This window comes from Archocentrus centrarchus, chromosome 6 (genome assembly GCF_007364275.1).
Source record: "Archocentrus centrarchus isolate MPI-CPG fArcCen1 chromosome 6, fArcCen1, whole genome shotgun sequence".
Lineage (NCBI taxonomy): Eukaryota > Metazoa > Chordata > Actinopteri > Cichliformes > Cichlidae > Archocentrus > Archocentrus centrarchus.
Window position 1 is genome coordinate 24,255,722 of NC_044351.1, and position 27,513 is coordinate 24,283,234.

General features: G+C 39.7%; 2 protein-coding genes across 3 annotated transcripts; both read right to left on the bottom strand.

The window, feature by feature from the left end:
• Positions 1-111: 111 nt before the first annotated feature.
• LOC115781381 (guanylyl cyclase inhibitory protein) lies at positions 112-5,890 on the bottom strand. The gene is made up of 5 exons (XM_030731016.1): positions 4,473-5,890; positions 3,383-3,515; positions 1,984-2,133; positions 1,783-1,888; positions 112-1,166 (listed from the first exon to the last, which is right to left on the bottom strand). The coding sequence occupies exons 1-5, from the start codon at positions 4,577-4,579 to the stop codon at positions 1,030-1,032; spliced, it is 633 nt and encodes a 210-aa protein (XP_030586876.1). The 5' UTR covers positions 4,580-5,890; the 3' UTR covers positions 112-1,029.
• Positions 5,891-6,028: 138 nt separating this feature from the next.
• On the bottom strand, positions 6,029-26,900 carry bmal2 (basic helix-loop-helix ARNT like 2). 2 transcript variants are annotated; one of them, XM_030731012.1, is made up of 18 exons: positions 26,781-26,900; positions 25,461-25,619; positions 16,726-16,855; positions 16,578-16,631; positions 15,543-15,584; positions 15,200-15,357; positions 14,145-14,224; positions 13,562-13,654; positions 11,726-11,843; positions 11,505-11,654; positions 11,154-11,397; positions 10,683-10,789; positions 9,069-9,219; positions 8,886-8,956; positions 8,651-8,762; positions 8,398-8,488; positions 8,068-8,167; positions 6,029-7,952 (listed from the first exon to the last, which is right to left on the bottom strand). In XM_030731012.1, the coding sequence occupies exons 1-18, from the start codon at positions 26,845-26,847 to the stop codon at positions 7,795-7,797; spliced, it is 2,085 nt and encodes a 694-aa protein (XP_030586872.1). In that variant the 5' UTR covers positions 26,848-26,900; the 3' UTR covers positions 6,029-7,794. The 2 variants fall into 2 exon arrangements, with proteins under 2 accessions (XP_030586872.1, XP_030586873.1); XM_030731013.1 differs by lacking the exon at positions 13,562-13,654 and having other exon boundaries at positions 26,781-26,899.
• Between the last annotated feature and the right edge of the window lie 613 nt (positions 26,901-27,513).

The following is a 27,513-nucleotide window of genomic DNA, read 5'->3' on the forward strand; positions in this document are numbered from 1 at the left end:
AAAGTGGAAATTGCCTATGTTTTTCTGGATCAGGGAAGAGGCATATTCCTAAACGTCTTGGACGACACATCCGTGGCTGGTAAGCTTTGAAGCAGCACAGGCGACATCAAGTGGTCTACAAGCGTCAGCGATGGAAGACGCTGGCTATGTTTTAATCCTTGTAAAACAGTAGCTGCAAAAGTGTGATGAAATTTAGTACATTAATAAATTTGACTGACAATATTTGGCAGCTATCCCTAATGTATTAGCATTTAAGCTGCATTTTAATGTGGCAGCTCAGCGATGTCTTCCTGCAACCATTATAAACCATTTTTTCATTTAAAAATATTGCATTATTGTTAGTACTAATACGTTTTGTAATCTACAAAGCCCATGATGATAAATACAGGAGTTAAAAGTATATTTCCATCTAAAATAAAATGAAGTAACAGGTGGCATAAGACATATTACACAATATTTACACAAATGTATTTGCAAACTTAGGTACATACTGATGACCAAGGCTATTTGTGATACAGCACCTACAGCAATCAAGATAAATGCATTTAGGGTGCATCATTTTGTGCACGTTAATCCAGCCACAATTGCAAAATTTAATCTTGTGTGTCTTTTACATGTGTATCATTTGTAAAGTTCAGTGGATTTACAGATGTTTTTACAGTAGTTTTTGTAAAATCTGGTCTGTTTACATCTATTTTTATACTCATGTGCATCAATTTGCCCCATCCCTGTTAAGGCAAATAAAGTAAATACAATAATAGAAGTGGATCTGTAAAAGCATCTCGTGATAACTATGATATTTTAAAGAACAAAAAAACAGAAAAGATCAAGACAAAAAGACCACAAATGATGCTTTTCATATTGTGGAAGCTTTATAAAATAAGCTCTGAATTTTATAGTGCTCTAAAGTAGCTACAACAAAATTGTCCAACAGACACCGATACCATTTGAGTCTCTGAAATTTTAGTCCAAACATGGGCTGATCCATTTCCATCCCATCCAGTCAAAACAATAGTGAATTGGTTCAAATTAACCATGGGTCTCCAAAGCAGTGTCCCTCTTCAGGGGCCTCTCCACCTTCATGGTGCTCGGGTCACATTCCAGCATCTCTCTGATCCAATCATCATCCAGCGCTCCTTCTATGAACTCCTCCAGACTGATGATGGCTGCAGACGTTACAAGAACAGGGAGCAATTAGACACAGCACAGGACACTGTTAATAATCCTATGTCTGTAAGGTTTGATGCTACTGAATGGGAACTTTTTGGGTTTTAATCTTAGTGAATTACTGCCAGTAAAATATGCCCAAGTATATTATCCAGAGTATTGGTAGTTTCTAAGAATTAGATTAAAGGGAAAAGAGCAAAAAAACCCTCCTCAAACATGCTACAGGGTTATCATAAATGAAATCCATTACTAAGATTTAAGCATGTGTTTTAATGCTTAAATCCATTACTAAGATTTAAGCATTAAAACAAACATGCTAAAATCTTAGTAATGGATTTAAGCATTAAAACACACATGCTTAAATCCATTACTAAGATTTAAGCATGTTTGTTTTAATGCTCAAAGTTGTGACTAAATAATACATTTGAAACAAATCATATAGTGGTGGATTTTTAAGTTTTCTTATTGGGCTATTTACCTTCTCTTTGAAAAAATATCCCTTAACAAATTTGGGTGGCTGTAGCTGAAATAACATTACACTATGATTTCATGCGGCCAAAAAAAAAAAAAAAAAAAAAAAGGGGAGGGGGGGGGGGGGGGGTCGCAATTCCTCACCGTTATTGTCTTTATCTAATCTCACAAATATCCGGTTGGTGCATTCTTCAGCTGTAAGCGGGTTGGGCCTGGTTAAACCAGCAGCTACATTCATCTTATAAACTGCCTGTGAGCACAAAGAAACACACATCAGTTGAACTGAAAGATGCAACATCTGGTACCATCTTCCGTTTTGCATAACACAGCACAACGAGCACACACCTGCATTATCTCCAGCATTTCCTCTTTCGTGATGGCTCCGTCTTTGTCTTTGTCATAGAGCTTGAATGACCAGCGCAGTTTCTCAACAGCTGAACCTTCAATAAGCATGCTGATGGCCATGACATACTCTCTGAAATCAACCACCCCATCCTATAGAAATAACACTGCAGTTAACAGATATTTGTTGCAACTTTATGAAGCATTCACACTCACAAGTTCAAGTTTGAAAGGCAATATTTGGCATTACCACCTTTATAACGTGGTAATAAACGTGGTATTACCAAATGTAAGTAGTCTTAGGAATAGCTCTCAAGGCTTCTTGAAGGACATTCAAAGCTCTTCTTTGGATATTGGCTGCTTTGTGGTCTGTTCTGTCAAGATGTTCCCACACTGCTTCAATAATATTGAGGTCTGGGCTTTAGGGAGGCCAATCCATGACAAAGTGTTCCATTTTTCTATCCAGGTATGCTTTTACTGCAGTGGCAGGATCACCGTCCCGCTGAAGAATGAAGCTGCTGCCAATTGGACACTTTCCAGATGGTATTGCATGGTGGATCAAAATCTTATGGTACAATTCTGTATTCATAATTCCATCAACAAGATCTCCAACATCACTGGCTGAAACATAGCCCAGAACTATGACAGAGCCAATATATATGGAGGACCATATATATTGATGATTTGGATTCATCACTCTACAAGACCTCTTGCAACCGATTTTCAGTCCAGTTCTTGTATAATTTAGAATACCTCAGCCTTTTCTTCCTAAAGAATGGCTTCTCAACAGCCACCCTGCCACAGACAATTTCTGATGAGGCTTCAGTGAACAGTAGTTGGATCAGCTGAAGAGACAGATGTACCTCTCCACACACTATGCTGAGATGTGCCAAGTTTTAAAGCTAATAGCACTTTGGAACTCACCTTGTTGGTGCAAATACTCCATTTTATGCCTATCAAACTGTTATCGTTAGCATTTTTGAAAGATTTGACTAAAGAAATTGGAACAAATGTGTTCTTGAAACAGGAAGCTAGTAACAAAGTGCCTAAAGACAATTTAAAATTGGTTCATTGCCAGCTTTGTTGAGTGTAGAAAACACTGGTTCATCCCTCGAGTTAGGTGTCCTTTTTATGCTTGAATGGTTCATAGGTCAATGTTAAGTGGCTTTACCCAAAAAAAAAAAAAAAAAAAAAAAAAAAAAAACATTCCTCTGAAAATAGGTACAAGGACTGGACTAAAAAGTGAGTTAAAAACTTTGAAAGAGATTCAGAAAGTCTTGAGATCTATTGCTCAAGACCACTTAAAAATTTTACAAGTCTGAGTCCTTGGATGCAAAATAAAAATGGGGGATGATTCAAGACTTTTGTACAATATAGACCCATTATATAAATTCATGCTTACCCCATTATTGTCTAGTGTGCGGAAAATCTGCTCTGCATACTCTGCTGACTCACTGCCCGCAGTTCCATCACAGAAATGCCTTTGAAACTCATGGAGAGTGATCAGCCCACTTGGGCACTCAATAACAAACTTTCTGTCAGAGAAAGATGCATCAAGAAAAGAGTTTATGTTGTAATACACAGAAGGAGGTGGAAACCATAGATGCAGCTTGGGAGAGGGGTCCGATTGCAGAAGGAGAGAGAGAGAGAAAAAAAAAAAAAAAAGTGGCTTAAATTGAGAATCAATGGAATTAAGGTCAACCCATCCCCAACCTGCAGAGATTACATGTGTTTGAAAGCTTATTTACGGACTGCAGCACAAGTGCCAAGATAATTAGGCCAAATGACATCATGGCAGAGTGAAGCTAATCAGTCCATGGGAGATAATACTTTACTATGTTGCTGACAGTGTTAGTTTTGCACATTTGCCAGCAAAACAAATGAGAATCTGGCTCAACAAACTATTGAATCCTACTACACCAAAATCAAGCTCTCATGTGGATTCTTATATTAAATGTTGCTAAAAATTATTTAATAATGAGATCAGCATGTGTGTAAGTAATCCCCATGAGCTCCAGACTGCTCTAGAGTTTCAGACTTTTTCTACTCTTGGCTCTGCATGATGTCAGTGAGAGCCAATACCCTTAATATGGTTATCTCACACATAAATGCTCCCTTCACTTGTTGGTTTAAAAGGCAGGATCGCCTTAAGAGGAGGAGGTAGTAAAACGGCTTGTTTCAGACATGTTGAATTGAAGCCCAGGATAAGGATTACTTTATTTCAAGGTGTTCTAACTACTTTATATTTTTAACTGAACACCCATTTTAGGATTGTGTGGATGCTGGAGCCGAACCCATCTGGTCACTAGATGAAATAAACAATTTAAGATGAAGAAAATCCACATTTAAACTTTAAAAGCTGAAATGGCATCCTTGACCACTTCCACTCCCTTGCCTCTTAATTGTACTCTCACGTGTTTTATGCCATCATATAGAGCGTGGAACTTTAGTTTTTCATGTAAAAAATTAAAAAGACAAAATGAAAAGCTTACCTGAACCAGTCATACAGTTCTGTAACATAAGACTCTCCTCTTCTACAAGGCCGGGCAGCAGCTTGGCCCATTCTGTAAACATGAAGTGGCAGCTCCACAATCACCATTGAATTTATATGCACAACAAATCCCAGCTTACACCATGCTTTCTTAGTTGCGCCAAGTACTGCCTTATCACATCTGACAAATTACGCTGAGGTAATCTCCTCACTCGGGGAGTCTGGCAGACAAAGAGAACACAATGTAATTACTCAAGACATAGTCCAAATCATGCAAGGCCACATAACTGCAAATTGAAGAGTATTACTATTTAAGCCAAATATATTTCAAAATAAAGAAATCAACCAAAATTTCAGTTGAAATTTTAGTAAACTAATATTTATTCACAACCTGGGAAGACAGCCCAGACATGTTGACAGTAGCAGCAATAATGCACTAGACAACACCCTTTGGAGCTCAAGACTGAACTTGTGGCAGAAACTGGTATGACAGCGGCAGTAACAAACTACAGTCTGACACACAACCCCAATAGTTGAGGTCCTGCCTCTGGTGAAGTGACTGGTGGTCAGTCTGGACTTCCCCTGTAAAATAATGCAATAATTAAAAAAAAAACTAATCAGTAAAACAAAAGCAACATCCAACTAGACACAAACAAGGGCATGAAATTCAAACATATTCCCTACCTTACAAAAACTATTATATTCTGGATGGAGATAGAAGGAAAATGTACCACCTCTTAAAAAGGTTTCATGACACAAACACACACCCCACATAAAGCTGATGTAAGATACCTTAGTTTTCTGGAAAAGCGACAGTCACAACAGTGCAATGACTGAACACAGCAAACAGGATGGGGGAGAGAAAGAGAAAAAAAAAAGAAAAAGATGCTTCTTTTTGCCTTTCAGAAGGACCGGTCTGCATCTATGGCACTGCTCTGTAGCTCTACTTGTTTGGTTACGCAGTGAGTACTGACGCAAACACGTGCAGCTCCAGTTTCATCTCTGATGTGCACAGCATGCCACGATTCCTCAAGTTGATTCAGCGATACATTTTAGCCCTCCTAAAGTCTGCAGAAGCGCCACATTGGAGCTGTTTCCAAAAGCAGCGCAAGTTCATTGTGTGTCCAAAGGCACTTCAGACCGGACACAAGTAGGAGGGTTCATGACTTCAGCTGCTCCATCAACTGGCTTCTCAAAATTCAAGCATTAGATACAAGACAATATTCTGCATGATTCATAACAAGCTCTTCCAGCCTTGAAATGAGAGTTCTTATAGAAAAATCCTCATGTGGCCTCAAATGCCAATAGAAACAACAGTATGGTCCAAAAAAACAATATATTGATCAGGTCTTAAGATGGCATACAGATGTGCAGGCTTTTTGACCACCCACCCCCCCCCAAAAAAAAGTGGACAACACTTATAACTTGTAAATGTAACACACGCCCACACCAGGTAGTACAAAATCCATGTGCCACAAACCAGATGATTTTGCTGGACTTCAGTAGTTTAATTTTCTTAACTATATTATAGTTAAAAGAATATATAATCACTAAATGTTCAGATGTAGATTTATTTTTCAGTAACTTGAAACAGGGAACGTATATACCAAAGTGCTTAAATTAATTAGTAATTTCTTACACAACAGCCAAATGCAGTAACTTTTATTAAAATGGGGCTCCAAGTAAATTTCTACATTATCTGGCATCAATCAGGACCTCTGCTGACACCCTTTAATTTCACCAAATGACAATGCTTTGGTAACTCCAGAACCAAGGAGTCACTTGTAGCCACACTCAGCTGTCAATTACTAGCAGAGCATCACCATAATGGCTATGAGAGGTTTTGTTACCTTAGTATGGCAATGGGAGCCATACTGCTCCGTGGAGCATTCAAGTTCTCACAAATGTCACACTACAAACTCAGCAAAAGTTCTATGTTCAGGAGTCATACACATGGCTGTTACACATGAGGAAATAAAGGAAAAAAAAACAAAACAACAAAAAATCCCAACAACTTTCAGTTTAAAATGTATGGAATGACACTTCTGCATAGCACAATCCCTTAACGTATGCATGACAACCCTGTATGCTTCAACAAGCACAAACATGTTTTCACTGTCAGTGCATAAAAAGGAGAAACAGCTGAAGCTATGGCTTACCTGCAGGACTATAAAGATGACAATAAGAACACAGATTCAGAGGTGAACAAGTACTTATTCAATACACCACATACTACTTGTACAGTATGTAGGGAAGTGTGTAAAATCTTAAAGTGGATAACTCCCTGACTGAGATCAGTCTCAAACATGTACTGAGAAAGTGTCACAGATGTGAAATGGGTTTGCTCTTCAGCCATTGCTACCAACCCTCAATTTCAGCACCTCTAAAGTGCCGTTTTGCTTTGCATGAAATCGTACTGTAGTGCTCATAAATGATCAAGCATTAAAACTGACAGCTCTCCAACAAAAGTGTTTGAAGCTATAACTAACAAATTCTGAGGCTTTCTATGCAACCTATCCCTTTAAGACACATGTGGCCTGAAGACATGGTGTTTGCAATCATATCAACTCCACATATATACAGCGACATATGTCAGCGTACAAGAGAAGAGGTTACTACACTATTTCTGAGGAAAATGTTCAGATACTGACAAGAGAAAATCTCCGAGTGCCACAACATTAGGTGACTCTCAAAGAGAGTAGAGGTTATGGAAGTGTGGTCTGCCGCGGTACGCTTTAAACCCACGGTTTGGATCCTGAGGGGCTGCAAAGCTTGGCGAGTTTTTTAAGGTGTCCTCCTTGCATTTTAGTCAAGCATACAGTACCTAATGAAATTACAACCTTTAAAAAAAAAAAAAAAATTTCAGTGCAATTTTTTTGCGTCACCACTCTCAACCTTTGTTTAAATGTAGGTGGAGAGAAATAGAAGCAAGAATCCAGAGCCATCATGATGTTCATCATATCGCTCGTGTGCGTCCACGGCTTCTTCAGCCTTTCAGAGGCTGACAGCAGATTGAAGAAAGCAGGGAGGAACAGCGTTTCAGGGCGGGCAGGCAGGCCGCTGCAAGGCTTTAGAGGCACATCCTCTTTCTGAAGAGGGAAAGCAGGTGTCCCTTACTGCTGCTGATCGGCTCCTGTTAGAGCACCCACCCAAATACTACACAGCTTATGTGGAAAAGGGTAACTAATATATTAAAATCTTAAAAAAAAAAAAAAACCCCAGAATGCTGCTTCTTGGTGCAAGCTTTAAGCAGTTTCTACCATCATCAAAATGATGGTTCAGGTGTTTTCCAGTGTGCTACAGGTCACACTGTAATGCAAAATCTATAAGGACCAGTGCATCTCTTCGAAGTCCACATTTTCTCCCAAATTGGCATCGGTCTCCAGAAGGCTCCAGATCACTGCCATCGCTGCTTCATCGCTGCTGAGACTACTCAGGCCTGGTCCAACCACACTCTCCAAATCCAGCTGGGAATTTTCCCCTGGAATAAGACGGAGTGAAAAGAAAAAGGTGTCTTGCTTGCAAAGGGGGAAGAAATGAATACAATAAGTGGGTCAGTCCATAAATAGGTTCATTAACAGGATGAGTGGAAGTACCCATAAGCGTTTCTCCTCCTGAAAATGCTGCTCCTTGAGGCTCACTCTCTGAGCTAGACTTGCCTGGTATTTCCATGTCTGGTGTTTCTCCATTTGGCACCTGAAGACCGAAAGAGGAGCACATTATAAACCTTACAACACAATGAGAATCTATTCTTTAGACATTAAATTACGCCTTTCAACATATATTTAATGTTCTAGAATGTAACTGTCCAAAGCATACAGCTGTAACATTTTTGACAGTCTGGCCTCTAAAATGTTTATGAGAGTTGTCTGAATAAGGAGGCAACAAAACATGCAAAGGCAGACTGGGGAAAAAATAAGACTCACGCTGTTGCTGATTTGATTGTGAGTTTGTGGAGACTTGTCCTGTGGTAGACTGAATGGGCTGACGTTACCACTGGAAGGTGATGAATTCGTCCTAAAGGAAACCCACACAGATCAACTCAAACTGCAGTATGCATTATCTACAGCAGATGGTAAGCATAGCGTGGAAAGTGTAGCTGTGAAAACAACTGAAAATCAAAATGTTGCACTAGTGGTTTTTTTTGTTTTATTTTAAATAATTATGTCCAGTATATACCTGTTGAAATCCAGCAGCTCATTGGCAATCTGGGTCCCTATGCTTCCAGCATATATCATAGTCCCAGGTGTGCTGGAAATGCCAGGTATAATAGGAGGGGACTTTTTACAGTCTAACAGAAAAAAAGAGTGGAAGAGTTGAATAAGTGAAAGGGGTTTTTAATTAAAAAAAAAAAAAAAAAAAGTGGTCTACAACCACATAATGTGTATTTTGATATGAGTAGCTTTATTAAGACCTTCAGAAGCCTTGGGATTGCTGGACTGTTCAGACTTATTTCCCGACCGACCTGCTCGACTGTGATCATATCTTGTCATGGGATGAGCAAAGAGATTAAGCTCTAGTTAACATATTCACACACAAACACACCCTTTCACAAATATGTAAGAAAATGCACAAGAGGACTGAAGCATATACTCACGACATGACTGTGTTAGTTGACACTATATATTCTAGTTCTTTGGTCCAGGGATTTACAAAACTAAACCACTGACTTTGCAGAGTGACAAAAGAGCCGTATTTTGTTTTGAATTTGTAGCAGTTTGTCTCTATTTTTTCTTTACTCCGCAGCACTGTGGGGAAAAAATAAATTAAAAAAAACAGCAGGAGGACAAGTCAGAGAAACACTAGAAAACAAAACAATCAGGGTAGCTAACCGTGAATGAACAAGCACATCAATAAATATCTGTATTTCCTGATCAACACTAGAACAGCCAAGTGGGTTATTTTGATGCCCTGGCATTAAAAATAATTAACTCAGTTAAATTAAAACCCCACCATTTTATGACTTTTCTTAAAGTAGGTTTATTCATCATATAGTGATCTCTGTGGTGTGTGGGGAAGAGCAGGGAGATATAGCATATCTAGAACCACTGAATGCATCATTTTGACCCCTCAGCAACAACTGCGGCACGCCGGGTTGCCTAGCAAAATAATTGTTTGCGCATGTTTTGATGTGAAGGCAGCTGTAACATGAGCCACAGCTAGCTAGATGTGATTGACAGATAAATATATAGGGGATTATAGTTAGATAAAAGATTAATAATTACTGCAGGGCTGAGTGGGTTGCAGATAGGATGTTGAGAAAAGAAAGAGAAAGAGCTTTATTTATTTGTCACATACATATACATGCAGTGAAATTCATTCTCTGCATTTAACCCATCACACACATGGAGTATGTAGTACACACAGCACAGCATGGAGCAGGGGGCAGCCAAAGGGCGCCCGGGGAGCAACCTGGGGGGGGGTGGGCTTGCTCAGGGACCCACAGTGATGCCAGCCCGAGGATTTGAACCAGGGTCCTCTCAGTGATGAACCCTCTTCTTCTCCCCTAGACCACCACTCCAGCAGGTGGCCTAGGGGCCACCAGCAGGTGACCTGCTCTGAGCCAGGTCAGAGCAGGGTGGGCTGCTTATTGTACAGAGCAGCGAGAGAACTGTAACCAAACTGAGCAGAGAGTCCAAAGTGTGGAGAACTAATCCGAGCAAATAAACAGTGAAATCCAGAGCAGAGCAGGGCAATCGAATAGGTTTAGTGCCTCAGGAGGTGAACAGCTGCAGACTGAGGTGGAGGAGCGTGAATGTGAGGCTGCAGGTGCAGTGAAGTGGAGGCAGATGCGGTCAGTGTGTTGAACTGCCACTGCAGTTTTACAATAATTTTTAGCGTGTTTATTTTGTTGTAGCAAAATGTGAAGTCATTTTTAAAATGTAGGCAATGAGCTGTTGTGTTTGTTGTACCTTTTAGTAGAGAATTCTAATATATATTTTAACTTCATCTGTAATGAAACTAAATTGTTTGCTCAACTAATAAAAGCACTAAAATTCAAAGTTAAAGACTTTTAAGTCTTAGTCATACAAATTTGATGAAAATTAACTTCAAGAAATAATTTGTCATTACTACTGTTATTGCAGGATGGAGTTAAACTGACATCCTTCCCGGCCGTTCCAGTGTTAATTAGGCATTTATCTGAACTGCATTAACCCTAAGCATGTAAACATCTTGGTAAAGAAGGAAAAAAGCTTTTAAAATACTTCACCTTTTCGATGTCTATCTGCTAAATGGGGTAAGTCATCTTGATGGAAGTATTCATAGCATGATGTCCCAAGCAATTCTTGGGGAAGATAACCTAGAATGGTTGTCGCTCTGTCAAAGAAAATTAAATTATTAACAGATAATGTTTTAAATAGGTTTTTAAATATTTTTGGGATCCAAAACCCTAATTACAGCAACTAATATATTAATCAATAAAATCTGACAAGAAAACTCATTTTCCTGACATTTTTTACCCCCCCCCAAAAAAAACAAAAAACAAAAAGGGAAACTAAAAAAACTTAGTAAGCTTTAGCACTTAGCTTTGTAGCAAATGCTCATCAGTTACACACTGTTACCACAGGCTGGACTATTATTACTTTCAAACTGTTGGCTAGATTATAATCGCTTTCTTGATTTTCAAAAGTAAAATCTCCACATCTGCCACACTTTAATGACAAGAAACCCAGTTTTTTACCTTTGATCAACAAAGGTGAATTTGCCATCCATGGCATAACGTGTGATGAACTCTGTGGGTTTAACTCGAACCTCTCCGTTAACCTGGGGAGACGAGTGGTTGTGGACGCGTCCCACTGCTACCAGGCAGCTGAAGTGGGAGCTTTCCTGCTTGTCTACTTCCCCCTCCCCTTCTGCTCCCAGCTGACTGGTCGGCCAGCTGCGCATGTAGCCTGTACAGTGGACTGTGCAGTACTTCTGTGACTCTGAAGGCAAATGCAGACAAATCAAAAACAGAATACAAATGTGCTCACTCTCATCAAAGCCTCTTGTGAATAGAAACCTAATAAAATCTGCTGTGTAACATCTCTACCTTTCTTTTTGGAGGTGTTGGCCTGGGATTCCTTCTCTTCCACTTTGACAGAAATTTTGTTATACTTCATGCGGCAGAAGAAAGAGCGACGAGCACCTGAACACAACCGTGCTGCGCCTATTGGAAGGTCAGCCTGTACCTGCAGACCAGCTAAAGACATGAAAGCAATGTTAAGCATAATCTCTAACATTCAAAGACAGAGACAAGAATATTTGCTTTACTTTTAGCATCTATTAGCCGTTCACGAGGGTATAATTCAGAAGCGGACAGCTGCTCCTTCACTTTTCCCATGTCCTTTGGGTGTATGTAATCAAACAGGCTCTGCCCAATCAGCTCCGCCTAGAGGAAAACAAACAGCTCATCAAACTGACCTAAGCAAGGCTCCTATGGTCTTTAAAAAAGAAATGTCAAAACCATTCTCTACACCTAAAGGCAATTCCTGCTGATTATTTAAAACAAAAAACACTGATGGTGAACTGTGACCCTTGGAGCACACCAGACACTATGAAGTACAGACGGTTTAAATGACAGTGTATGACTATGGTTTTAATTCAGTCATCAATTTACATGGCACTATGCTCCAACACCAAACAAAAACCTAAAAATTGCTACATCTTTTTTTTTTAAACAAAAAAAATTAATAAAAACAAATCAATAAAAGCACACATATACACTCAGCCACTTTATTAGGTATACCTGTTGAGTTGCTCATTAAAACGAATGTATAATCAGCCAATAACATGGCAGCAACTCAATGCATTTAAGCATGTAGACATGGATAGAATAACCTGCTAAAGTTCAAACTGAGCATCAGAATGGGGAAGAAAGGGGATTTAAATGACTTTGAATGTGGTACTGCTGCTGGTGCCAGAGGGGCTCGCCAGAAACTGCTGATCGTCCTGTACAACTGTCTCTGGGATTTACAGAAAATGGTGTGAAAAAACAAACTATCCAGTGAGCAGCAACTGTCTCGGAGAAAATGCCTTGTTGATGTCAGGAGAATGGCCAGACTGCTTCAAGCTGACAGGAAGGCAACAGTAACTTAAATAACCAGTTGTTACAGCCAAGGTAGAAGAACATCTGTGAATGCACAACATGTCTAACCTTGAAGTGCACACATGGTCTCAGCAAAATGGGACAATTGGAAGTTAGGGACAACATTGCCTGATCTGATGAGTCAATTTCTGCTTCAACATTTGGACAGTAGGGTCAGAGCTTGGCATAAACAACATGAAAACATGAATCCATCCTGGCTTTAATTAATGGTTGAGGCTGGTGATTGTGTAATTGTGTGGGTGATACTTTCTTGGCACACTCTGAAACAAAATGAGCATCATTAAACACCCCAGCCAGCCTGAATACTGTTACTGTCCATGTCCATCACTTTGTGACCACAGTGTACCCATCTTCTGATGGCTGCTTCCAACAGGATAAGGCACCATGTCACAAATCTCAAATCACCTCAAACTGGTTTACTGAACAGGATGGTTCACTGTACTCAAATGACTCCCCACAGGAATCAGATTTCAATTTAGCAGAAAACCTTTGTGGTGCAATGGGAGATCTGCATCATGGATATGCAGCTGCAGCAACTGTGTGATGCTGTCATGTCAACATGGACCAAAATCTCAGAGGAATGTTTCCAAAATCTTGTTGAATCTATGATAAGAATGAGGGCAGTTCTAAAGGCAAAAGAGGGTCCAACCCAGTATTGACAAAGTGTACCTAATGAAGTGGCTGATGTATCTATACAGTTATCTTTCCAGTAATCATCTGCCCTTCAACAGACTATTAAGCTCTAGCTATTAGCACCAGCATATATGCTACATATGTATCATGACATGAATTCTGATGACATTTCCATTTCTAATGAGTTCTAAAATTAAAAAAAAAAAAAAAATACTGCACACTCAAAACATCTCACTACAGAGCCACCCGATGGTTGTGGATTAAGATCTATTTACATTAGTAACAAGATAACAAAAGCCATCTGGTGTGTCCGAGGTTTTCATAACAAAAAGATACTGCAGAAACAGTAACAAATGTAAAAGTTTTACCCGGCTATAATTTAATGTCTTCGTGACAGACTCTGAGACAAAAACTATTTTCCCACGATCACAGCCCACTACAAACAGGAACCCATCTGCAGCCTGCACGATAAGGAAACACAGGGGAGAAAAGGGGAGCCAATGTGATGAAATGTTCTAGAAAAAACAAAACAAACAAACAAAAAAAAAAAAAAAAAAAAAAAAAAAAAAAAACAGCAAAAGCTTGCTTTTTTTGGTAAATAATAATTTATATTATATTTTACAGAATCTAATGTAGGTTATAATTGGCAGCATTTTTAACTATGCCGTTATACTGTTATACGTCTATATAGAGACCAAAACTTAAATGCATGTTCAAACTTTCGATGTTATTATATACATACTAAAAAAAAAAAAAACACAAGATGAGTAGTTTGTTCTTTGTTGTATGGCCTTTTGAAAGAATACAGGAAAAAGGTCAACTTCCTACAGCACATGGAGACTGTACAGCCTGTTGTGCTGCTTTTTAATGAAAGTTTCAAACATCCCCAAGGGATTTACAGGTTATGCTTCATACCACAACAACTATTAGATTTATCACTTCTGTGTTTACCTTGAGGACAAGGTGTTTAAGCTCCTCATCGGGAAGGAATGATGGTTTATAGCTGGCTTCAGAGAAGGAACTTGCTGAACCTGGAAATATAAATAATTACACAAGTTCAATTTCAGAATACTGTGGTTTAAAGAAGCCTTTGGTTTAATCCTGAAATGGAACCCTTTCTATAGCTTTAGTCAATCACAATCAATTGCCCAACTGCCTTATTGGTAATATGCTGCAAGCACTACAAGTATTAACTACTTCAGTATGAGCTCAGGGGAACAAAGCAAGGGTAAAGACAAATATCTACAAGAGCACCGCTAAGCGAATGCCAAAGCTCAGCTCTTTTTGATTTGTAACGGAACGGTTCAAGTGCTGTTAAAGTAAAGCCAGTGAACAAGTGTGTGAAGTTTGATGGGTCTAGCTTAAACAGTATGCATCTACGGTGCACAAAGTTGAAAGTTGGCTGCCTGCCTGCTGGACAACAATACCCCAAACAGGCTTTAAAAGTTTAAGGTAAACATTACCTGCACCTCCTATTTTATTTTCTTTCATACATAAACAATATGTCACAAAGCTGACTGATAAGATATGAAATAAGATAAGAGACATTCAGTAAAGCTTTAAAGACGAATACAATAAGGGAAAGGAAAAAAAAAAAAAAAAAAAAGGGGTTATGGCTCAGGAGGCAGAGCGGGTCATCTACTAATTGGAAGGTTGGTGGTTCGATCCCTGGCTGTTCCAGTCTGCATGCCAGAGTATCCTTGGGCAAGATACTGAACCCAGAGTTGCTCCTGAAGGATTCATCAGAATGTGATGAATGCGGGTGTCAATATTTGATAAAAAGCACTTAAATCTAGAAAGTTCTTGTATGCATGTTTGTGTGAATGACACGTGCTATATAAAGTGCTTTGATTGCTCATGCAGAGTAGAAAAGCACTAAATAACCTACTCCATTTACGCCAACATAGTTCTAGTAATCTGACTAGTTTAAACTGGATTCGCCATCAGTGATGACAGAGTCAGAATAGGTTACTTAAAGAAATAAAAACCATTAATTGAGTTGGTACCTTTGAGAGACTTCAGGTGCTGCACTGCCATTCTGAGCACAGTGAGTTTGTCCAGCTTACGAGACATGGGGTTACAGGTGGGGATCATGGCTGATAGCTTGTCAATCAGAGTGTTCATTTTGTCCCGTCTCCTCTTCTCAATTTGGCTGTGAGGTTCCCTGCAGAGAGGGAATTTCAGAAATCATGTTACAAAAATATAAATGATTTTTCTGCTTTGACTTGACAGACTTTCAATGAAATGTAGCACATTTAAAACCTTGCCAATAGACACTTTAAGACTGATGAAAATGTTACAAGATCTTAAGAATGCTTTATTAGTTTAGTGGCATCAAGTATAATCTACCTGAAGCATTTAACTTTGACATGTTGGTCCTCTCCATCTGACCTGTAGAGAAGTAAAACAAATATGAAATGGTTTAATGCTGATTAAAAACTTTTTTAAAAAGTATGAAAATGTGATAGTACTTGAAAGAAAAAACAATGGTCTACAAATTTCATGAGAAGCCATACACCAGCAAGTAACTTACCAATTAAGGCTTCACTTACACAGACATGGAGACCCCCGGTGATGAGGGGAAAATGAGTATTCCCCAACCAGTTGATGAGTGGCTGCTAAGAGTCTGCTGGTTACCGCAGGGTGAAAACAGTCGCAAAGAAAGTGCTGCATCAAAAAATTTGATTGCTTTGATCACTAGTCTATTGCACCAGTCACCCAGTTTGCATGGAAGACGAAAAATTTTCTGCAGATTTTCACTGAGTGGTAGTTAATCTAGAAAATAATCAGATGCAAATTGGAAATGAAGATCATTTACCGTCAAATTAAAAGTTGTGTTTTAGTGCTGAAAAACATCTTTCACAAGGCACAACTTTTACTTTCAAGGCAAACCGTATCCATTTCCAGTTTGCGTTGCACTTTTCACACTTCCACTACCACTTAGCAAGTAGTTGGTGAGTGTCTACAGACAAGTCAGTGTCTTCCAAGTAAACCACTGGTGACTGCAGAAATTTGCAAGCAACCTAAACAATCACAAGGAAATGCAGCACAGTATGTGTCTCTGTGACCAATTTCACCTCCAACCTCCAGCAACCACTTGGTAACTTGGGGAATACACACTTTTCCAAAAATGACCCAGTCAGTGACCAGGGGACCAGGGGTCACTGGCTGGTCTCTAGGCCTGCTTGGCTGGGGCTTAGCAATTGGTTTCACAGCAACTGCCAGCAACCACTCACAGCCAGTCAGGGAATACCAATTTTCTGGGCTTGTGAGACTGAGACTAACTGTCTGTGAAATGTGGATATAAAGCCTGATGTAGCACGGTGTCATTTTTGTTCAAAACTATTACAACAGTAATATTATCCTTTAAAAGTTATATAGTACCTGTTTTGGTCATCTTCCATGTCTACGTCAGGGATTGAAACACATTTTGAATCCCTAAAAAGAAAGATAGTGGTAACTATATTAACAAGAAATATCAATGTAGGTCTCAAGGTTTTGATTTTCCTGAAGCTATCATTCCCATACGTACTGGTTGTCCATGCTGCCCTTGCGCTTCCGGGTCAATTCCATGCCCAGGGACATACTAGCAGCTGAGGGTGGGGTCATCAGGCTAGGCAGAGACACAGAAGTACTTTGTTCTTCCTCAACCAGCACATCATCTGAAATAACACATACAGAAGTGCACCTTATCGTAAACTGTGAGGACCATATTAGAGCCTATGCACTACTGTAACAGAATGCTCCTGTTTATGCTGGGATAATGTATAACAACGAAGGCGTCCAATGCATCAGGGTTCTAGTTCTAACCCTAACCCGACATGAATTAACCAACACAAAGTGACTTATGACCAACTCGTGCAAAAACAGAAAAGACAAAGCAGCAAAACTTCATCATCGGCTACACAATCGTCCATAAAACACACTATAATGCAACACAATTTCCATCTGATTCAGAGAGGTACAAGGAGAAAAGAAAGAAAAAAAAAAAAAAGAAAAAAAAATCACAGAAGCTGTGGCTTAATTTTTGGCCAAAGATATATGCCTTGGGCACTGCTGACGAACCTGCTGACAGTTTTAGGCATATGGTGACAAATGTTCATCGCAGCACTATTTTACACAAGTGGCTCTGCCAGAGTTGTACACGCAGTGTCGTGCAGAAGTAGCGAACAAGGTGGCCAAGGCAGACTATTTCACCATCACAGCTGACTTATGGTCTAACTGCACAATGAAGACATATACATTTCAGTGACGTTAACAAGAAATTCAACTTAAACACAAAATGTCTCCAGAAAGGTGTTTATTCCAGAGGACCACATGGGGCAAAACACTGCACGAGATCTAAAGGAATCTCTGGTGGAATGGGATTCAGGAAGTTGACGCAGGCCTTACTAATATTGTCTCCTGTTTGTGCTCTTCTCTAAAACCTGATCATAAAACAGACCAAATGTGGCTGATGTCCATGGCACCCATTTTTAACAGTTTCACACTGCCTGTGACCCAAATAGCTATTAACAGATCGGCTGCGGCCTGACTTTTAATCCCGCTCTCCCTGTCAGGTTCTGTTGGATTACAGAGAAGGCGAGTACTTGAATGGATATTGGGCCATACAAACATCCCTCTGTCAACTCCCACAATCCCTCTCTTAAGGTCAGGTCCTCATTAATTTGCTCATTCACTCAACACCTGAATGAGCATCTGCTGCACTCAAGCTTAACTGATAAGGTCCAACTTGTCAAATTTATCTTAAGGCACAATTAACCACATGTTGACAATGCAAAGTATAGATATATGTCACATTACATAGAAAAGAAGATATAAAAGCATCAAGTCTCACTAATTGAGATCTACATTTAGCCTGGAAAGAGTTTGTTGCTCTATTAAAAAAAAAAAAAAAAAAAAAAAAAAAAAAAAAAAAGCCCTCCATAAAGCAAGGACATCTTATCAGGGCTTTCAAATTATGCCGGCACCAGGCGCATTTTCCACCTACTCCACCACTCTGCGCCATCTACTTTTTAATTTTCCTAAAAAAAAAAAAAAAAAGTTTTGCGCTGTCCACGTCTCCATTTCCAGCGCCATGTGGACGCATGTGGCAATATTTACATTCTTTCAATCTGAGCCATTGGATTGGTTCACGACTGCCATGTGACTATTCATATCGTCTGCTGCTGTCATGGCTTCGGTCTTGGTCATAAGGTGCCTGCTACTTTGACATGCCCCCTCCCGCTACTCCAAAACAATCTGAAAGCCCTGTCTTATTATGAAGAAAATAAAACTAACCCTAGGGTTCTTTTCAGCACTGTAGCCAGACTGACAGAGTCAGAGCTCTGCTGAACCAAGTATTCATTTAACTTTAACTAGTAATTTTCTTCAAAGATAAAAATTTAACCATTAGAGAAAAAATTATTCATAACCATCTCAAAGATTTATCTTCGTGTTCAGCTGCTTTCAGCCCTGCTGGTATTTGTTTAGACCAGGGGTGCTCAAACTTGCGAGCTGTGGGCCACTTTTGGCCCCACCCCCTTCTGGTCCGATAACTGATGTAAAAAATAATACAATTTCGCCCTTTAAGTTACTTTTTTGACATTTCGCTTAACCCTCTTAATTGGAGGGGAAGGTGAAATGTCAAAAAAGTAACTTTAAGGGCCAGTTGATCTTTTGGAGTTAACTTCTATAGTTACTTCCTCCAAACCAGCAACATGTTTATTAGATCCCATTCCTACTAGACTGTTCAAAGATGCCTTTCCAATTATTGATGCTTCAATCTTGAAAATGATCAATCTGTCTTAATTAGTTGGCTATGTACCACAGACCTTCAAGGTGGCTGTAATTAAACCTCTACTTAAAAAGCCATCACTTGACCTAGCTGTCTTAGTTAATTATAGGCCAATCTGCAACCTTCCTTTTCTCTCAAAAGTTCTTGAAAGAGTAGTTGTAAAACAGCTAAGTGATCATCTACAGAGGAACAGTTTATTTGAAGAGTTTCAGTCAGGTTTCAGAATTCATCACAGTACAGAAACAGCATTAGTGAAGGTTACAAATGATCGTCTCATGGCCTCTGACAATGGACTCATCTCTGTGCTTGTCCTGTTAGACCTGAGTGCTGCTTTTGATACTGTTGACCATAACATTTTATTACAGAGATCAGAGTATGCCATAGGTAATAAAGGTACTGGACTGCAGTGGTTTGAACCCTATTTATCTAATAGATTCCAATTTGTTCATGTAAATGGGGAGTCTTCTTCATACACTAAGGTTAATTATGGAGTTCCACAGGATTCTGTGCTAAGACCAGTTTTATTTACATTATACATGCTTCCTTTGGGCAGTATTATTAGAAAGCACTGCATACATTTTCATTAGGTATGTTCCTGGTGACTAATTTCTTAGTTGACTAAACAAGGGAAAAAAAATTAGACTAACCAGCTAATCTAAAACTAAGAAAAACTTGGATATCAAGTACATTTTTAGGACTGTTTAATAGACAATGTCAAAAACTTTCTAAATAAGAGGCATTTGAAACCACTGATCACATTCTTCAATAATGAATCAATAATGAAGTGCTTAAACGTGTGGCACCATGCATTATGAACACTGCACGTTATACTCCAAACAGACAAAGAACAAAAAAAAAAAAAAAAAAAAAAAAAAAAACAAACTTAAAAATCAACTGATTTTAAATATATGAAAACACACAACTGCAAAAAATGACATCTGAGAGCTGCAGAGTTTAAACGAAACTTTGAAGCAACAAATTTGTGTCGAGGATTTTTTATATGTCAGATTTTTTTTAATAAATCAAATAATTCGAGTTACAAGGAATCATTGCAGCCCTATCACGCAAAAATAAATATGAGAAATGCAGGAATGTCTTAAAGACATAAAGGCCTGGATGACCTAATTTCCTGCTTCTAAATTCAGATAAAATGAAAGCTATTGTATTTGGCCCCACAAATCTTAGAAACATGGTGTCTCACCAGATACTTACTCTAGATAGCATTACCTTGGCCTCTAGTACTACTGTTGGGAAACCTTGGATGGATATGTCCTTCAATGCACATATTAAGCAAATATGTAGGACTGCTTTTTTGCATTTGCACAATAAATAAAATGTTTCTAAAATTAGAAACATCTTGTCTCAGAGTGCTGCTGAAAAGCTAATTCATGCATTGTCTTTTGTCTCGTCCCTCTCCCCTCAGCCCCAACTGGTCGCTGCAGGTGACTGCCCTACCCGAGTCTGGTTCTGCGGGAGGTTTCTTCCTGTTAAAAGGCAGTTTTTTACTCCCACTGTCGCATAGTGCTTGCTCGTAGGGGGTCGTTTTGAGGTGCATTATACTGAATTCAATGAAGGGATATTTGTTTCAATCTAGAATTGTTTGTTCCTGCTTTAACAGTTAAAGCAGATTAGTTGGTAAACTTTGCCATTACCAATAATACCACATGCATTTCCTTGTCCTGGACGACAACAAAAGTAGCAAATCTGAACTGGACAGGTTCCTCCCTCACTTTTATCATGCATACAAGCCTCTTTCCCACCAACAGGGTTCCAGAGCCGGTGCCTTTATTTGAACCGTTAGGCGGGTTTTCCACCGCGGAAGCACTTGGTGCTCGGCCGAAAAACAGGTTCAACTCCGGCCCCGCAAACTAGCTGGTCTCGAACCAAGAACGTGTGACGAAAAGCGGCAGAGAGGCGTGACTCTGCCATCTCAACATCAAGTTTTCTACCATATTACATGTGTATTACATGAGAAAAGCGAAGTGATTTTCACAGCTGTGAATTAGGTTGGGCTCTAAGGCTGAACTTGCTGCTTTGTATCAGTTCATATCACAGATAAAAGGACACAAAGTGCGTACTTGTCTTGCTCTAATCGCTGTCTGTGTTTACCTCTGTGCTGCACACAGATGTTGCAGTAGTTTGGTTTGGACCGTAAAACGTATTTTCAGCATAAGAAAGGGGAGCGTGTTCTCCCACGTTTGTGCGCTTCGGCTTCCATGTCCAGACGAGGACCCACCCACACTCATACACAAGTTCAGTTCACAGAAACGCAGTGGAAACGCAGGCCCGTTCTTAAGCGGATCGCCGGTTCATTGAAACCACCACCAGCACTGGCACAAGCACCGGCTCCTCGGCGGTGGGAAAGTAGCACCAGACAGCTGTAGGACTTCAACAGGGCAGTTTTCTGTGACACTGCCCTGCTGTCTCTTTTTCACAGTTCACAGTCAGATTATGGTGGTGCCTTGCCTGGATTTGTCAAATGGAGCGATGATAAATGCCTCAACATTAATTTGACAAAGACTAAGGAATTAATCACTGATTTCTGGACAGACAGCGGTAAGCCAAAAACCGGTATCATACATGGTGAAGAAGTCCAAATTATAGATGTTTATTGAGGTTTTGCACACATGCATTACCTGGGCACAGTATACTAGTTTACACTAGTCAGATGCTCCATTTCCAGTTTGTGTTGCATTTTCCAAGTTTTATAATCAATGGACTAGCAATTAGAGTGTGTTTGCAGCCGTGGGGAAAAAAAAGGCAAGGCAACTATAGCAATCTGCTAGCACCCAAAGCAATCATTAGGAAGTTTCTGATGCAGCAGCAGATTTCATCAAGATTACTACAGTCCACCTAAAGGACCTGAGCTCACTTTGGATGCAAAAGGTATTATTCATCCACCTGAGCAAGTTCTCTTAAGTCAATTTATTTTATTGTCCTCAGGTCAGCGTTACATTGCACTTGAGAAAAAAAAAACTACTATTCAAATTCCATCATACCTTCTTATACAGCTGCGAAATACTAAATGTAGAGCAGTAGTTCTTATTTTCATCTGATTATGTATTGTATTGTCCTGTCTGATTTTTATTTTCTTGGCATATTTGTCACACATTTACATTTCACAAATGTTAATATCGAACCAAGATAAGCAGTCAATACAAAATGCAGTTTTTAAATGATTTCATTTATTAAAAGGATCCCCCCTGCAAACTATCAAAACTTACCTGGCCCTTTGTGAAAAAGTAATTTCCCCTAAACCTAATAACTGGTTGTGTCACACTTAGCAGCAAGAACTGCAATTAAGTGTCGTGATAACTGGCAATGAGTCTCATTGCTGTGGAGAAATTTTAGCCCACTTGCAGAATTGTTTTGATTTGGCCACATTGGAGGGTTTTTGGGCATGTTTGAGGTCATGCCCAAGAATCTCAGATTTAAACTGAGACTTTGACTAGGCACCCACGTTTGACTTTTGGCATGATATTCTACCTCAACCTGGCGCAGCACCAGATGATCAACCGTTAGCTAGAACCCCTGAACATGAAATTTCTAGATAACTAAAAATTTCCAGGCACTTATTTTTTTCTCCAGTAATGGAAAACAAGCTTCCATTACTTCCATACTCTTTTTTTTTTTTAACCAAAATATTAATTAATAAAAAACGCATACGTAAAATGGTGGTTGCTGCTATGAGCTAGTGATGTCAGACATTTTGTAGTTGATACAAACACCAGTAGAACTACATGATTCTTGATACAAAAACAAGTTATCAAACAATGTACATAAACACATTTACTAAAAAATGTCATTTTAAAACACTGAAATTATAATTTATTAAAAATATTTTGACAAGAAGCAGACTGAAATGTTAAGATGTTTGGCAAGGAGCTTGTTAATGTTACAGTTAAATTAGGATAAGCATTTAATAATAGCCTTTATAAACATTTCACAAAAGAATCATAACAATCATATATACATATTTTACAGTAATGTTTATATATCTGCAATACATCAGTATTGTCACTGATTGGTTGTATGCACTATTAATGTATTTAAGTATTTAGCATTTTCCAGGGGACTGCTGAATGAAATTCTAGTAGTGTGACAACCCCATTTGCAGGAAAATTTAATACACTAGTCACTATTTTCTGTGTTTGCTTTACATACACTTCCACTTAGGGAGCAATTTAGACATCTGGTGATTATTAAAACACTATAATTAAACAGATTACTGTGCCTTGTGTTTTGTAATAAATCTTTAGCTTTGCCTCTCCATAAAAGTCACAGGATTACTTCAGTTCACACTAATTAGTTTTTAGTTGAATTATAATTACAGTTCAAAAAAAAAAAAATCTACTTAATGCTTTCAACGTTTATTATATAGCCACAATCTTTCCAGTCTCTGATCTTAGTATTGACCAAAATTAATTATTTTGGGTATAATTGGGTAGCCCTATTCCTAACACTAACCCCAAAAATACAATCGCTTATGACTCCAGAATAAATAATAAAAAAGTAATATGCTCATTATGACTGAAAGCCACATACAAATAAACTGACTATTTAATTGCTGCATTTCAGGCATTCTGTCACATCAAAGGACTGAGCCAACCTTATTAGTAGACCACAGAATCTGTGTATCTGCATTTAGCTCTCAGCAAGTCAGTCAGTAGACAATGACAGTAAAACTAAACTGAAGTGAGAACATAAATAAAGGAGGTCCAGAAACCAGTGATGTACAGCAAAGTCACAAAGGACACAGGTGACGCGGTCACACTGGAAGCAGGTGAAATTAATTCTTTAATGGTTCTAGTTTCAGAGTTCCCTCAAAAGAAGCGAGCACAGTGGGCAGATCTTATTTATTGCTTTTACTGGACAGTTAACAGGTCACATCGTGGCATGTGCTAGATTCAAAATGGCAGCAGTGGCACGTAGCACAAAGCTACTGAGGCGCTTTCAATGCAGCAAACTTAACCTCGCTTTTATTGCACACGCACACACACCTCTTCCTCATCATCGCTTTCAATGTAACTTTACTACCAGCAGTTCACAGTGAAAGGACCAATACTGTATTTATCCCTATGGGAAAGCACTGCCACCCAAAAGTGATTTTAGTCAAGAGCCTACATCCATTTTTTAGTGGTGGTGATAAATTACTTCCCACCACTGCACATTCAGTAACAGTAGTTTCACAGTATTAATCTCTGAAAGAAGCATTTAGTACAGGGGACCTCAACCTTTTCTCTACCAATATAAAACCCTGATTTAATGGAAATTTTATTTTAAAGCATGTTATAAAGAAAGTGTGTTTAACTCTTAAATCAACTCAAGCACTATTCCCTTTTGACTCCAGCTGCTTTATGAGCCTCAAGTGTTTACTTCTATACCAACACATTGAAGACTGTATACTGTTTAGGGTTTATTTATTGCTGCCACATTTTGATCCCAATCAAGCATGTTTCATGGAATATGAAAATAAGCGATAGCTGAATTTTATCATCCTAGATTTCACTCAACTCCCAAAAGTGTTTGCATTTGCAAAGCAAACTACACTATCCATTACCTGTTCTAAAACATGCTTTCAATGGCTAAGAATATTTACCATCTTAGGACAAACACCAACAGATTGAACCCTAAAGCCCGTGTATTTGCTAAGTTTGAGTAGTGTGTGTCTAAATGGTAACTTATGAGTGTCTAAAGGAACTTATAAACTATTTGACTACTCTGAATCTGAGCCATTACATTCCCTACAAATGACGAGTTTAACTCTGCAAATTGCACTCTGTACAGTTGTGTTCATAGCTGGTCCTTAATTTGATGATTTTAGTACAAGCTAAAGGGCTGCTGAATATATTTTCGACTATGTAAAAAGACGTGCTGCGGTGCAGTGAACTTACAGTAATGTCTGCTTCATCCAAGCTAATACAAGACAAATGGCTGATCTGATTCAACGGACAGACCGACCATAGTTGGGTGGAAACAGCACCAAGGACGAACGCTAATTAAATACCACTTTCATCTGAAAACAGATAACGAAGCCGTCAGAAATATCCGAAACAACAATATGTCCTTGGCAGTGACAGCACCGCGTAATAGACTCGTCTTAGCCGAGTGTGTTACCCTGGCCTTGCAGCTACTGCTAAGCTAACGCTTACGTGGTTTAATCTTTCGGGTTATAATTAACAGGCATTAAAACACACAGTTTAGATAAAAAGACCATTATCCTTTACTCTTGAACAGCTCAAGGCAGATATTTAGAGCAATTCGGAGGGTGGTATCAGTAAAAGCGTCGTGTTGTGTTACATAAATGGCGTAGCGTTAGAGGGCGAGCTTGGTCTACTGATCTACTGACCTAGTTTTTGGAATAGCGCAAAGTTACAGTCAACGAGCGAAAGAAACCGCCGGAAAAAACACAACACCAAGCACACGCCGAGCAGATTTGATCGATAGGGGTGAAATTCAAACTGATAATAGCTTTAACAGGGTTTAATTACCTGCCGGTTCGCCTAGCGCTCCGTCACCGCCGGTAGCTGCTGCATTGCTGGTCGACATGGCTGGAGCCGGAGCCGGAGCCGGTACGCTGGGGCCCGGGACTCCAATACATGGATGAAGCAGTCGACTCCTACTAGATAGTGTTGTTTTAGTGGGGCAGGCTGCAAGGGGGGCACAAAACGAGAAAAATATTCTACATTCGCCTTATTTATTCCTAATGAAGATTAAAAAAATAAATAAATAAAACAGGCGGAGGGCACAGAAACGTGCACAAAGGTACTAGAGCGAAGTGCAATTAGGGCAAAGTGGAGAAACTGGTAGGGAAAGGCGGAAGACGGAGCAGAGTCTCCTCCTACCGCTTCGAAAAAATATGAAACCAGAATAAAATGAAAACCACCAATAAATTTGTTTAAAGTAGAACAGCTCAAAAAAAATTAACACAATAAAAACAAAAAAGCTAACAAAGTAAATCCTTTGTATTGTGATTCTAATTCAGGGGTGTCAAAGTCAGTCATATGAAAGGCCAAACTTGAAGACACGGTCTGAGTCGCGGGCCGAACAGAATTAAAATCATTTTCATCAGCAATATGATTTGAATGGTCAGAATAAAACAACTTTTTCCTCAACACATTAAATAAAATATAAAATTATATTTTTCCTCAAAAAATGACATCAGGAAAAATGATAATATTTCAAGCTGATTAAAATTTGCTAATTTTTTAGGTAAAAATTGTGATGTGAATTTTTGCGCTTCATATACGGAAAAAAAACGCTGCATAAACTGCGCAGTGTGTCCAGTTTATCAGTAAAAAGTGCAGCTGCAAGCACAGCGGTGGAGACCAGCTCTGATTTCCATCCTTGAAGCTACAGGGACAAAGGTGCCGCCATTTTCTAACTTTTATAAACTCTATATTGGATGTGAAGTGCAATTTCTCAGCTTTCATAAACTGAATTTTTCCGATAGGCCAAACCAGGGGTCCCTAAACTTGCGGCCCGCGGGCCGCATCCGGCCCCGCCCACTTCCGGTCCGCGAATTGATGTCAAAAATAACATACAGTTTGGCCCTTTAAGTTACTTCTTTGACATTTCGCCTAACCCTAGGACAAGGCGTTTGGAGCCCCCTGGAAACGGTCACGGAATTACGGTAATTCAAAATTCCTTTGTGTTATACAGCTGTTCACGCCAGGTAGGGGCACGTCACGGGTGCCTCAACGATGATCACCAGCACTGTCTGTGTTACGGTGCTAATGACGCCTTGTGTCTTCGGGACTTTGCTGCGCAGCGTTTCCTGGTGTGTGAGCAGTGATGCACTGTCAGCTCACCTGTGCAGGTCTCCATCTGTATCTTCTCCCATAACTGTCCCACCAATCCGCTCTTTTCCCCGCACATCGCAGGCGGGGAAAAGAGACACACGGTTTACCTCCGATGTCAGCGATCAGGTCCTCTGCCTCCCACCTGTTTTCCACTTTTCATTTGGCCATTTTTGGGGGTCAGGCTAGCTCAGGGGTGGGCAACTCCAGGCCTCGAGGGCCGGTGTTCTGCAGGTTTTAGATGTGTTCCTGATCCAACACACCTGAATCAAATGGCTGAATTACCTCCTCAGTACGCAGTCAAGTTCTCCAGAGTCCTGCTAATGACTTCTATGTGTGATTCAGCTGTGTTGGATCAGGGACACATCTAAAACCTGCAGAACACCTTCCCTCGAGGCCTGGAGTTGCCCACCCCTGGGCTAGCTTATATGTCACTGTAAAAAGTGCTGTCTACTGGCAACACAAATGGGTTAGCACAGGTCTTGGCCTGCAGCAGCTGTTGCGGTGCACTGTGGGATTTGTAGTGTAAGTGGTGGGAGCGCTGTTTACCGTTGGCCATTAAATTTAATTACTGCACTAACTGCCCCCTCCTCAACCTGTGAACCACCAAATGCCCCCTGTGGCTGCGGGGGAGGTGGTTGAGCTGGAAAAGGTGGCTGAGCTGGGGGAGGTGGTTGAGCTGGAAAAGGTGGTTGAGGTGGGGGTTGCACCCTAAAAGGCCTAACAGTCTCATCACCAGGCCTCA

Coding starts and splice junctions, on each gene's coding strand:
- LOC115781381 (XM_030731016.1), bottom strand. CDS start 4,579: ATGGTGATTGTGGAGCTGCCACTTCATGTTTACAGAATGGGCCAAGCT. Junction 3,516..4,472: donor GAACTGTATGACTGGTTCAG/GTAAGCTTTTCA, acceptor TTTCTCTGACAG/AAAGTTTGTTATTGAGTGCC. Junction 1,167..1,782: donor ATTAGATAAAGACAATAACG/GTGAGGAATTGC, acceptor TAACGTCTGCAG/CCATCATCAGTCTGGAGGAG.
- bmal2 (XM_030731012.1), bottom strand. CDS start 26,847: ATGTGCGGGGAAAAGAGCGGATTGGTGGGACAGTTATGGGAGAAGATA. Junction 9,220..10,682: donor AGCAGATAGACATCGAAAAG/GTGAAGTATTTT, acceptor TTTTCCCCACAG/TGCTGCGGAGTAAAGAAAAA. Junction 8,489..8,650: donor GAGCTGCTGGATTTCAACAG/GTATATACTGGA, acceptor GGTTTCCTTTAG/GACGAATTCATCACCTTCCA.